Here is a 15000-nt window from a genome sequence, read left to right on the forward strand (position 1 = left end):
CAAACCTCCCACTCATTCCCACAGCTACTCACCTCTAACCAATCCACTTTGGAATCATGTTCCACTTCTGCTATGACATTCTCTGTGACCAAATCCACTGTAAAAATAAAAATGACACAGAATCAGCCGTCAAGTCCTTGACATAATCATTCAAATTCTGTTTGAGTTATCTTCCCTTACCTTATTTTATTTACTACTAGCAGTATCGCCTGGTGTTGCTCGGGTTTGTAAGGGAAATAACTATATAAGCATTTTTAGAGAGTTATAGCCAAAAAGTAGCAAAAAAATGGAAAAAAAATTATGGTAAATTTTTTTTTAAATCGTTGACTCATCATAGACATTTTTAGAGAGTTACTTCCCTTAAATAATAGCGAAAAAAATGCATTAAAATGGAAAAAATGATGGTAAATTTTTTTTAAATCGTAGATTCATCGTAGACGCGCGCTAATACCAGAAGGGCTCGATATGAATCACGACTATAAGATACCCGGTTTTGGTTAAACTGCACCGCAAAATGTGGGAATAGTTAGGAATCTAAATCGTAGGAGACAGACACACAACTTCACTTTTATATATAAAGATTAATATGTTATATTTCAAGATGGTATTCTGTGTTTTACCAAAAACATCCAATTTCTTTATTAGCCACAAGGGCCCAAACATAGAGGGGGACAATACAGCCTGATTGGGGTCAGACACACAATGATTATATGACTTTTAAAATTTTACAAAATATGAAATCGAATGAGATACAACAAGGACAAAATACAAACATGAAATGAAGCAGAGAGATGGGTTACACTCCGACCCCACGAGCCCCTTTCTCCTACTGAAACTTTTGTATGCAGACTTATGACATGTTCACGAGGAATCTTTCATTCCCAGCACCCTCGCAACATGCAACCATCTTTCTTTGAACATTTTTTTTTACAGGCATCTTCTCTCCAGCCTCACCTTCCTTTTAAGGAGGAAGATAAAATATCTCACCAACCCGAGACCGGAGATGAGGTTGCCTGTCGCCAAACCTTTCATTCACGACTTCCATACCACCTCTTTCGCCATTGCTACTACTGCGAGAAAACATTGCTTACCTTCTTTCGTGAGGAAATCCGGTGGGTCAATTTTTACGATTGACTCAGACGACAGCTGTACTCTTCCCGAACCTGACAGCAGATGTTCTGCATAAGCCCACACTTCAGACACTCCCGGACACTGAACAATAGCGTGCAGGACAGTTTCCCTATCCTGCTCGCATCTTGGACAGTCGGCAAGTCTAGTTCGACCGTGTCATATAAGCTTATCCCAAATGGGTAAAGATCCTGGGTAACATTGCCAGGCCAGGGATTTTTGGAAATTATCCATCAAAGCCATGTACAAGGGTGTTATCAGTGAGTGGAGGCACATGGCCTAGTGGTTAGAGCAGCGGACTCGCGGTCGAGGGATCACGGGTTTGAATCTCAGACCGGGCAATGTGTGTGTTTATGAGCGAAACACCTAAGCTCCACGCGGATCTGGCAGAAGGTAATAACGAACTTCTGCTGACTCTTTCGCCACAACTTTCTCTCACTCTTTCCTCCTGCATCTTGCAGCTCACCTGCAACAGACGGCATCCCGTCCAGGTGGGGAACCTATACGCCAAGAAACCAGGAAACCGGCCCTTATGAGCCAGGCATGGCTCGAGAAGGAACAAAACAAGAACAACAACCATACAGGTGTCCAAACCAGACTCACCTATAACAACAGTCTTCATGTCCAGCAGGTAGGCGAGCTTCTTGTTATCACCGATATGGCATCTTTTGGTTTGCCGCTCGTTCAGGCGGACGCTGGAGTCCGACAGAGGTGGTGGCCATGCAGGGGTCAAGGAATGGTCAGTGGTAGGGAGTAAGCAGATGAAAAAGAAGAGATGAGATGAGGTGATGTAAATGAATATTGATTAATAAAGGGCATGGGATGGGGGGTGGAGACGTCGATTAAAAAGGATAATTAAGTACCAGATGTGTACTGGGGTCCCATTTAATCAACCATTATCCCTTGCTTATACTCCCTAAAAACACTGTGTTTGTATCAACAGAAATAGAGCTGTTGGTGGTGGTCATGGGAGTAGTAGTAGTAGTAGTAATTAGTAGTAGTAGTAGTAGTAGTAGTAGTAGTAGTAGTAGTAGTAGTAGTAGTAAGATTAATAGTAGTAGCAGCAGCAGTAGTAGTTGTAGTAGTAGTAGTAGTAGTAGTAGTAGTAGTAGTGTTAGTAGAAGTAGTTGTAGTAGTAATAAGATTAGTAGTAGTAGCAGCAGCAGTAGTTGTAGTAAGATTAGTAGTAGTAGTAGTACTAAGATTAGTAATAGTAGTAGCAGCAGCAGTAGTAGTTGTAGTAGTAGTAGTAAAATTAGTAGTAGTAGCAGCAGTAGTAGTAGTTGTAGTAGTAGAAGATTAGTAGAAGATTAGTAGCAGCAGCAGCAGCAGTAGTAGTAGTAGTAGTAGTAAGATTAGTAGTAGTAGTAAGATTAGTAGCAGTAGTAGTAGTAGTAGTAAGATTAGCAGCAGCAGTAGTAGTAAGATTAGTAGTAGTAGTAGTAGTCGTAATAGCAGCAGAAATAGCATTAGTAGTAATAACGACAGTACTAGTAGTGGTGGTGGCAGTAGTAGTAGTAGCAAGAGGAGGAGGAGGGAGCTGGCAGCGAGTGAGAGAGAGAGAGAGAGAAAGAGAGAGAGAGAGAGAGAGAGAGAGAGAGAGAGAGGAGCACTGAATAATAAGATTGTAATACCAGTAACACTACTGGGGTAAAAAAAAAAAAAAAAAAAAACGAGGCGAAGTTGATAAAACGAACCACATCCTCCTTTCCCTAATTGCTAATTAACCGAGGCAACAGTGGCCACCACTTTGAATAATTAAAAAAAAAACAAAAACATTTTACGACATGCAAAAGACAAAAAAAAAACCTAAAAAAAAAACCTTAACCCCCCCCCCCACATGCAATTGGTAATATTATTAGGGAAGGGTTTAGCTTAAAATAACTAGCAAACTGAATACTTGACTAATTGGGGGAAAAAAATTAACTAATTGATTAATTGGGTAATTAAATAATTAACTAATTGATTACCTGATGAGGTGAGGGTTGATGTATTCTGTTCGGACACAACCAATTATTTCGTTATTACCATACTCGACAAGAGTTAACTCCCCTCTGTTGAATATCATACAGACCTAGGGAGCAGAAAGACACATGGGAACATTCGTTATATATTATATATATATACGAATATATATATATACATACATATATATATATATATATTTATATACGAATATATATATATACATACATATATATATATATATATTTATATACGAATATATATATACATACATATATATATATAATACATATATATTATTATACAAATATATATACATACATATATATATATAATATATATATATACATACATATATATACATACATATATATACATACATATATATACATACATATATATACATAATATATATAACCATAATATATATACATACATATATATACATATATATATATATATATACGAATATATATATATACATACATATATAATATATTTATATACGAATATTATAGTATTATAATATATATATAATATATATTATACATTAAATATATATATCATATATATATATATATTCGTGTGTGGAATATATATATATTAATATATATACATACATATGATATATATGTATATAATATATATATATAATATATATTAGTATAATATATATATACATAATATATATATTATAAAATATATATATATATAATACAGGTGCAGGAGTGGCTGTGTGGTAAGTAGCTTGCTTACCAGCCACATGGTTCCGGGTTCAGTCCCACTGAGTGGCATCTTGGGCAAGTGTCTTCTACTATATCCTCAGGCCGACCAAAGCCTTGTGAGTGGATTTGGTAGACGGAAACTGAAAGAAGCCCGTTGTATATATGTATATATGTATGTATATATGTATGTGTGTGTATATGTTTGTGTGTCTGTGTTTGTCCCTCTAGCATTGCTTGACAACCGATGCTGGTGTGTTTATGTCCCCGTTACTTAGCGGTTCGGCAAAAGAAACCGATAGAATAAGTACTGGGCTTACAAAAGAATAAGTCCCGGGGTCGAGTTGCTCGATTAAAGGCAGTGCTCCAGCATGGCCACAGTCAAATGATTGAAACAAGTAAAAGAGTAATATAATATAATATATATAATATATATACATAATATATATATTATAAATATATATATAATATATATATATATATAATATATAGCATATATAAATATATATATATAATATAAGATATATATATATTATAGATATATTATATATATATATATAATTATAGGTAGGTATATATATATATATATATATATATAGATAAATATAGGTAGGTATATATATATAATATATATATATATATATATATATAACTTAGATAAAAAATGTGTTTAAATGTTTATATATTCTCTTACTTGTTTCAGTCATTTGACTGCAGCCATGCTGGAGTACCACCTTTAGTGGAGTAAATCGACCCCAGCACTAAAGCCTAGTACTTATTTTATCGGCCTCTTTTGCCAAACTGCTAAGTTATGGGGATGTAAACACACCAGCATCGGTTGTCAAGAGAGTTGGGGGGGACAAACATAGATACACAAACACACACACACATATATATACATATATATATATATATATATATATACGGGCTTCTTACAGTTTCCATCTACCAAATCCACTCACAAGGCTTTGGTCGGCCCGAGGCTATAGTAGAAGACACTTGCCCAAGGTGCCACACTGTGGGACTGAACCCGGGACCATGTGGTTGGTAAACAAGCTACTTACCACACGATCAAAATTGCTCACAAGGCCAAGGACAGTACTGCCTGATTGGCACTCGTGCTAGTGGAACGTTAAAAGCAAATCTGAGCATGATTGTTGCCTAGGGCCACGGATTGGCTCCCGTGCAGGTAGCACATAAAAAAACACTCTTTGAGCATGGTCATTGCCAGAACCGCCTGACAGGCCCTCGTGCTGGTGTCATGCAAACGCACCCGCTACACTCTCGGAGTCAAACGTAATGCTTATTTATTAACGATGTTTTGAATTAATCAAGCGTTATCCTATAGCTTTGAGATTTTGATATAATGTGAACAATTACACTCTCCTTTACTCTTTTACTTGTTTCAGTCATTTCACTGCGGCCATGCTGGAGCACCGCCTTTTAGTCGAGCAACTCGACCCCAGGACTTATTCTTTTGTAAGCCCAGTACTTATTCTATCAGCCTCTTTTGCCGAAACCGCTAAGTAATGGGGACATAACACACCAGCATCGGTTATCAAGAGATGCTATGGGGACAAAACACAGACACACAACACAGACACGCATATATATATATATATATATATATATATATATATATATATATATATATAATAGTATATAAAATAAATATAAAATAAATAAATATTATTAATTTATATATATATATATATACGATGGGCTTCTTTCAGTTTCCGTCTACCAATTGAATCACAAGGCATTGGTCGGCCTGAGGCTATAGTAGAAGACACTTGCCAAAGTTGCCACGCAGGGGACTGAACCCAGAACCATGTGGTTGGTAAACAAGCTACTTACCACACAGCCACTCCTGCACCTATATATATATATATATATATATATATATTATATATATATATACTACGACGGGCTTCTTTCAGTTTCCGTCTACCAAATCCACTCACAAGGCTGTGGTCGGTCCAAGGCTATAGTAGAAGACACTTGCCCAAGGTGCCACGCAGTGGGACTGAACCCGGAACCATGTGGTTGGTAAACAAGCTACTTACCACACAGCCACTCCTGCGCCTGTGTAGCAAAATTAAAAATTTTTTTTTCTTTTTCTTTTTCTTTGGTCAGTAAGTGTTATTTCATATTTGCTTGCCGGTGCCACCTGATTGCCCCCCACCACCACCACCCACGCCGTGCTGGTGGCACATAAAAAAGCACCCATTACCCCATTACACTCTCAGAATGGTTGGCGTAAGGAAGGGCATCCAGCTGTAGAAACGCTGCCAGATCAGACTGAGCCTGGTGCAGCTTGCCAGACCCCAGTCAAACCGTCCAACCCATGCCAGCATGGAAAGCAGACGTTAAATGATGATGATGATGTAACATGTGATATAATTATATATACACATCATCATCATCATCGTTTAGCGTCCGTTTTCCATGCTAGCATGGGTTGGACGGTTCGACCGGGGATCTGGGAAGCCAGAAGGCTGCACCAGGCTCCAGTCTGATCTGGCAGTGTTTCTACATCTGGATGCCCTTCCTACGCCAACCACTCCGAAGTGTAGTGGGTGCTTTATATTATATATGCATATTTTTTTCCATGCTAGCACAGGTTGGACGTTCGACGACCGTGGATCTGTGAAGCCAGGAGGCTGCACCAGGCTCCAGTCTGATCTGGCAGTGTTTCTACTGCTGATGCCCTTCCTAACGCCAACCACTCCGGAGTGTAGTGGGTGCTTTATATATATATGCATATTTTTTTCCATGCTAGCACAGGTTGGATGGTTCTACTGGGGTCTGGGAAGCCAGAAGGCTGCACAGGCTCCAGTCTGATCTGGCAGTTTTTTTCTACGGCTGATTGCCCTTCCTAACGCCAACCACTCTCCGAGAGTGTAGTGGGTGCTTTATATATATATATGCATATTTTTTCCATGCTAGCACAGGTTGGATGGTTCTACTGGGGTCTGGGAAGCCAGAAGGCTGCACCAGGCCCAGTCTGATCTGGCAGTGTTTCTACGGCTGGATGCCCTTCCTAACGCCAACCACTCCGAGAGTGTAGTGGGTGCTTTATATATATATATATGCATATTTTTTTCCATGCTAGCACAGGTTGGACGGTTCGCGACCGGGGATCTGTGAAGCCAGGAGGCTGCACCAGGCTCCAGTCTGATCTGGCAGTGTTTCTACGGCTGGATGCCCTTCCTAACGCCAACCACTCCGAGAGTGTAGTGGGTGCTTTATATATATATATGCATATTTTTTTCCATGCTAGCACAGGTTGGACGGTTCGACCGGGGATCTGTGAAGCCAGGAGGCTGCATCAGGCTCCAGGCTGATCTGGCAGTGTTTCTACGGCTGGATGCCCTTCCTAACGCCAACCACTCCGAGAGTGTAGTGGGTGCTTTATATATATATGCATATTTTTTTCCATGCTAGCACAGGTTGGACGGTTCGACCGGGGATCTGTGAAGCCAGGAGGCTGCATCAGGCTCCAGGCTGATCTGGCAGTGTTTCTACGGCTGGATGCCCTTCCTAACGCCAACCACTCCGAGAGTGTAGTGGGTGCTTTATATATATCGATGGCATATTTTTTTCCATGCTAGCACAGGTTGGACGGTTCGACCGGGGATCTGTGAAGCCAGGAGGCTGCATCAGGCTCCAGGCTGATCTGGCAGTGTTTCTACGGCTGGATGCCCTTCCTAACGCCAACCACTCCGTGAGTGTAGTGGGTGCTTTTTACGTGCCACCTGCACGTATATGTTGAGTCAGCAAGTACATGTTGACCAGATAAATAGATCCCAAGCTGACGATGAATAGATACGTTGACAGGAACAACAGCAATGAAATCAGCCGAAAATACAAGAATGAGAGTCGACAAAAACTGGCCCATGGTGGGATACTTACGTTCTCGTTATCAAAGTAGAACTTTTCATTTTCACCAGTAGATTGCCAAGGTATCTGTGGATAAAAGTATAAAAACAAAGTTGAATAGAAATTCTTTTAACCCTTTAATGTTCAGGGGCTGTGGTATCCTTGGCACTTAGGTGAATTTTTACTACCCTGGTAACTATTTATTTATTTTTTCTTATTATTTGTACACATTGAAAAATACACATACATTTATGTATATACAAATATATATATATATATATAAACGATGCCAGGCCTGCCTGAGTGTCTCCTGTACCAGTGGCACATAAAAAGCACCCACTGCACTCTCAGAGTGGTTGGCATTAAGAAGGGCATCCAGATGTAGAAACATTGCCAGATCAGAATGGAGCCTGGTGCAACTGATGGCTCTCCAGCCCTCAGTCAAACCGTCCAACCCATGCCAGCATGGAAAAGTGACATCAAACGATGATGATGATGATGATTACTCTGTCAAATGTAATGTTTGTTTATTTAAAATGGTTTGAATTAATCTGCACTATCTTGTAGTTTAGAGATTTCAGTGATATGATTTTTTTTAGCTTTAGAATGACATGGTAGGGCTGAAGTGAGAGGCGAGATCTGGTCAGTTTCCATATAAAACAGGTTAAATATTTTGGCCAGATATAGCCGGTTTGAATGCTAAAGGGTTAAATCAAATCAAATGTATATATATGACAAGCTTCTTTCAGTTTATGTCTACCAAATCCACTCACAAAGCCTTGGTCAGCACAAGGCTATAGTAGATGACATTTCCACACAGTGCCAGACATACGATTTGAGGGAGATTTGGCTGTTATATCTACCAGGTTCTGATACCAAGTAGACATCTCCCTCATTGGCTCATACATACATAAGACAGTAAGGTGATTTCGCTGCTATTTCTACCAGGTCTAGCGACCAAGATGTCCCCCTCGTTGACTCATACATACTTAAGACAGCAGGGTGTGATTTGAGGGAGATTTGACTGCTATTTCTAATAGATTTAGCTACCATATAGAGGTCTTCCTCATTGGCCCATACACACACACACACCCACACATATATACATGAGACTGCAAGGTGTAATTTGAGGGAGATTTGGTTGCTATTTCTGCCAAGTTTGGCTACCAAGAAGATGTCTCCATTCACATATACACACATAAGACAGTGGGATGTGATTTGAGGGAGATTTGGCTGCTATTTCTACTAAGCCCAGTAACCAATTAGATGTCTCCCTCATAAGACAGCCGGGTATGATTGGAGAGACATTTGGCTGCTATTTCTAGCAGGTCTAGCTACCAAGAAGATGCCTCCCCTCATTAGCTCATACATACATAAGACAGAAGGGTGTGATTTGAAGGAGATTTGGCTGCTATTTCGTGCAGGTCTAGCTACCAAGAAGATGTCTCCCCTCATTAGCTCATACATACATAAGACAGAAGGGTGTGATTTGAAGGAGATTTGGCTGCTATTTCGTGCAGGTCTAGCTTCCATGTAGAGGTCTCCCTTATTGGCTCATACATACGTAAGACAGAAGGGTGTGATTTCAAGGAGATTTGGCTGCTATTTCGAGCAGGTCTAGCTTCCATGTAGAGGTCTCCCTTATTGGCTCATACATACATAAGACAGAAGGGTGTGATTTCAAGGAGATTTGGCTGCTATTTCGTGCAGGTCTAGCTTCCATGTAGAGGTCTCCCTTATTGGCTCATACATACATAAGACAGAAGGGTGTGATTTCAAGGAGATTTGGCTGCTATTTCGTGCAGGTCTAGCTTCCATGTAGAGGTCTCCCTTATTGGCCCATACATACATAAGACAGTAGGGTGTGATCTGAGGGAGAATTGGCTGCTATTTCTACCAAGTCCAGCTACCATGTAAGAAATTTCAATGGATGTATGTATGAGCCAGTGAAGGAAACCTCCAGGTGGTGTCTAGACTTGCTAGAAACAGCAGCCAAATTTCTATCAAGTCAAAGCCCACATTCTGAAAACGAGAGAACAAAAATAACAATAAATAAAATGTTGACCATAACAAAGACAGATGGTCAAGGTTGGAACAGCCTAAATTATATGTCTTATTGGTGAGGCCTGAACTGGAATGAAACAACAAGAAATGACCTGGCGGGTAACTTACCTCGGTGAATTTGTTGGTCAAGAGGTCAGCCAGGATGATTGTCTGGGTGGAATTAGCCACAGCATATCTGTCGCTGCCCATGATACGTACGTTGTCAATCTCGTAGCCATACTGCGATTTCAACACAGTCTTTTGACCACTGCTCAGACAGGTCACTATCACCTGCAAGGAAATGTGAACATTATATACATATATATATACTATCAGTAATGCCTGGCGTTGCTCGGGTTTGTTTCGACCCTTTAGAATTGGAATTTTTGAAAAGTAAAAATTTTGCATTATGTAGCTTGTTATTCTCTTTAAGTGAACATTTTTCTGGTTGAAATACACCGAAAAATGGCGACACAGCAGTCAAATAATCGTAAAAAATAGGGATTTTCATAGAAAAAAAGCACCTTTTTAATGTAAATAATGTTTGGTGTTAACATGGTCCGATTTGAATTTTATCTTCTACGGAAGGAAGAGCAAGCCTTCTTCTATCATACTCTCAATTTTGATCAACTTGTGCCTCTGGGTCTCAGAAGAGATAGTGTTAGTTGAAGGCTACCAAACCTGCCATACACAGACAACTTTAGCTTTATATATAGAGAGATATATAAATGTCCTTATCTTCTTATATAAAATAGACCTCTATGTGTGTGTGAGATTGTGTGTGAGCGTGTGTGTGTGTGAGATTGTGTGTGAGTGTGTGTGTTTGTGTGTATACGCTTTCCATGTGAAAACAGCTGTACAAATTGCTTCCATACTTGAGATGCATGAATAATTTGACCTCGGATACATAATAGGGTCTTTAGTTTTATCTTTTTGCATCGAAAATAAATAATATTGCTTTCAAAATGTGATTCACTTCTTTAAAAAGTTTTCTCAATGTCAGCTTCCGGTGTTGACGCAGCAACAGCGAAATTTTCCATTTTCAATAGCAAAACCTCTCACTCGCGATTTTAATGTTTTCATTTCAAGTTCTAATTCGCTATTTGCAAACAACTAAAATAAATTGCTGAAAGAAATATTTACTAAGTTCACAAATTTAAATATTCCATACAAGATGGTTTTTAACATGCTTTTATTTATATACTCTTGTGTCTGGGGAGAGTCATTTTCTTTTTGTGCCTCATAATGTAACACACTCGCCGGTGAAATTTCCACTTATTTCTTATTTTTATTTTCCTTTATCTGCTGGTGGCACATAAAAAGCACCAACTAAACGTGACTGATGCCAGTACCCCCACAATGGCACCTGTGCTGGTGGCACATAAAAAGCACCCACTACACTCTCAGAGTGGTTGGCATCCAGCTATAGAAACATTGCTTGATCAGATTGGAGCCTGGTGCAGCCGCTGGCTCTCCAGACCTCAGCATGGAAAGCGGATGTTAAACGATGATGATATACATAAACATGCATATATATATATATATCATCATCATTTAACGTCTGTTGTTCCATGCTGGCATGGGTTGGATGGTTCAACTTGGGTTTGTGAAGCCAGAAGGCTGCGCCAGGTCCAGTCTGATCTGGCAGTGTTTCTACGGCTGGATGCCCTTCCTAACGCCAACCACTCCGTGAGTGTAGTGGGTGCTTTTTACATGCCACCAGCACAGGTACCAGACGAGGCTGGCAAACGGCCATGATCGGATGGTGCTTTTTACGTGCCACCAGCACGGAGGCCAGTCGGGGCGGTGCTGGCAACGGCCACGTTCGGATACATATATATATATATACTCACACACACATAAAATACATGAAGAATCCACAACAGCACAGACAGACAGACAGACAGATAGATAGAAAGAGAGAGAAAGGAAGAAAGAGACAGAGAAGAGAGAAAGCGAGAGACAGAGCAATGCACTGAGACATATTCTGCATGTGTATCTGTGGTGATGGGGTGGGGTACGTAGTCATTCATTCAAATACATAGGTATACACAGCCACACATACATACACATACAGACACGCATACATACACATAGGCACACACCCACACACATACTCATAGACACACACACACACAACACATACATACACTCATACACATACATATATACACCCATGAAAGGATGTTATGATGTGGATATACATATGCATATGTGTGTATGTGTGTTTGTGTATGTATGTATATATATATATACTTTGCTTGTTATGTTTGTTGTCTTATTTTTACATTCTTCGTTTTTCTTTTTTTTAATTATATATATATACAGACACGCACACACACACACACATTTATATATACACACACACAGTGAGAGACAGATAGACAGACAGACAGAATGATACACACACACACACCAATATATATACACACACACACACACAAATATATATATATACACACATCAATATATACACACACACACCAATATATATATATATATACACATCAATATATACACACACACACCAATATATATATATATTATATATACACATCAATATATACACACACACACCAATATATATATATATATACATATATATACACACACACAGTGAGAGACAGATAGACAGACAGAATGATACACACACACACACCAATATATATACACACACACACACACAAATATATATATATACACACATCAATATATACACACACACACCAATATATATATATATATATATACACATCAATATATACACACACACACCAATATATATATATATATATACACATCAATATATACACACACACACCAATATATATATATATATATACACATCAATATATACACACACACACCAATATATATATATATATATACACATCAATATATACACACACACACCAATATATATATATATATACATATATATACACACATACACACACCAATATATATGTTCACACACACACACACACATATACACAAATGTGTGTGTGTGTGTGTGTGTGTGCACATGCGCATACAAGTACATGTGTGCATGCATGTATGTGCGTGTGTGTGTGTGTGTGTGTGTGTGTGTGTACGCATAGGCATGTGTGTGTGTGTGTGTGTGTGTGTGTGTGTACGCATAGGCATGTGTGTGTGTGTGTGTGTGTGTGTGTGTGTGTACGCATAGGCATGTGTGTGTGTGTGTGTGTGTGTACGCATAGGCATGTGTGTGTGTGTGTGTGTGTGTGTGTACGCATAGGCATGTGTGTGTGTGTGTGTGTACGCATAGGCATGTGTGTGTGTGTGTGTGTGTACGCATAGGCATGTTTGTGTGTGTGTGTGTACGCATAGGCATGTGTGTGTGTGTGTGTGTGTGGTGTGTACGCATGGGCATGTGTGTGTGTGTGTGTGTGTACGCATAGGCATGTGGTGTGTGTGTGTGTGTGTGTGTGTGTAGCATGGGCATGTGTGTGTGTGTGGTGGTGTACGCATAGGCATGTGTGTGTGTGTGTGTGTGTGTGTGTGTGGTACGCATGGATGTGTGTGTGTGGTGTGTGGTACGCATAGGCATGTGTGTGGTGTGTGGTGTGTGTGTGCATGGCAATGGGCATTTGTGTGGTGTGTGTGTGTGTACGCATAGGCATGTGTGGGTGTGTGTGGTTGTGTGTGTGTACGCATGGGCATGTGTGTGTGTGTGTTGTGTGTGGTGTACGCATAGGCATGTTGTGTGTGTGTGGTGTGTGTGTGTGGACGCATGGGCATGTTGTGTGTGTGTGTGTGTGTGTGTGTGTGTACGCAAGGCATGTGTGTTGGTGTGTGTGTGTGTGTGTGTACGCATAGGCATGTGTGGTGTGTGTACGCATAGGCATGTGTGTGTGTGTGTGTGTGTGTGTTGTGTGTACGCATAGGCATGTGTGTGTGTGTGTGTGTGTGTGTGTGTACGCATGGGCATGTGTGTGTGTGTGTGGTGTGTGTGTGTGTACGCATAGGCATGTGTGTGTGTGTGTGTGTCTTAATAAATTAAAGCCTCAACATTTTCCTATGTACATAAATCAAATTGTCAGAATGTATTCCTCTTCCAGCACCGATCAGGCCTGCAAATCTTTCTGGGTACCGACGACTGGCAAGCTTTCACACATAAATCAACTGTCAGAAATCAAGACAGAACAAACAAAAAAGGATGGTACAGTCACGGATGAAACATCTTTGATCATGTGTCCTCTAGGAGAAAGCTGACCCAGGGCTAAACATCGACAACAGCAAGATACAGTATATTGATTTTTGTAGTCCTAGATACACTTTGAATCGAAGTTGGGATGGGCATGGATGGAACATTCGATCATGAGATCTGGAACTGACCTAGACCAACAACAGCAAAGAATACATTGAATTTTGTACTCCAAGATAGACTTTGAATGTAAGTTGGGATGGGCATGGATGAGAACATTTGATCATGAGATCTGGAACAGGACCTAGACCAACAGCGGCAAAGGGTACATTGAATTTTGTAACTCCTGATACACTTGATGTAAGTTGGGATGGGCATGGATGGAACATTCGATCATGAGATCTGGAACTGACCTAGACCAACAACAGCAAAGAATACATTGAATTTTGTACTCCAAGATAGACTTTGAATGTAAGTTGGGATGGGCATGGATGGAACATTCGATCATGAGATCTGGAACTGACCTAGACCAACAACAGCAAAGAATACATTGAATTTTGTACTCCAAGATAGACTTTGAATGTAAGTTGGGATGGGCATGGATGGAACATTTGATCATGAGATCTGGAACTGACCTACACCAACAGCTGCAAAGGGTACATTGAATTTTGTACTCCTAGATACACTTTGAATGTAAGTTGGGATGGGCATGGATGGAACATTTGATCATGAGATCTGGAACTGACCTACACCAACAGCTGCAAAGGGTACATTGAATTTTGTACTCCTAGATACACTTTGAATGTAAGTTGGGATGGGCATGGATGGAACATTTGATCATGAGATCTGGAACAGACCTAGACCAACAGCGGCAAAGGGTACATTGATTTTTGTACTCCTAGATACACTTTGAATGTAAGTTGGGATGGGCATGGATGGAACATTTGATCATGAGATCTGGAACTGACCTAGACCAACAGCTGCAAAGGGTACATTGAATTTTGTACTCCTAGATACACTTTGAATGTAAGTTGGGATGGGCATGGATGGAACATTTGATCATGAGATCTGGAACTGACCTAGACCAACAGC

General features: G+C 39.9%; 1 protein-coding gene across 1 annotated transcript in view; it reads right to left on the reverse strand.

The window, feature by feature from the left end:
- The window catches only part of LOC115226812 (intraflagellar transport protein 172 homolog), a 46651-nt gene that overhangs the window by 8019 nt on the left and 23632 nt on the right, over nt 1–15000 (reverse strand). Inside the window, exons 10-14 of the mRNA XM_036515260.1 lie at nt 9870–10031; nt 7731–7784; nt 3099–3202; nt 1732–1823; nt 29–97 (exon numbers count right to left, since the gene is read on the reverse strand). Coding sequence (XP_036371153.1) covers nt 29–97; nt 1732–1823; nt 3099–3202; nt 7731–7784; nt 9870–10031 — 481 coding nt within the window. The remainder of the gene's footprint in view (nt 1–28; nt 98–1731; nt 1824–3098; nt 3203–7730; nt 7785–9869; nt 10032–15000) is intronic.

Source organism: Octopus sinensis, linkage group LG30, assembly GCF_006345805.1.
Source record: "Octopus sinensis linkage group LG30, ASM634580v1, whole genome shotgun sequence".
NCBI lineage: Eukaryota > Metazoa > Mollusca > Cephalopoda > Octopoda > Octopodidae > Octopus > Octopus sinensis.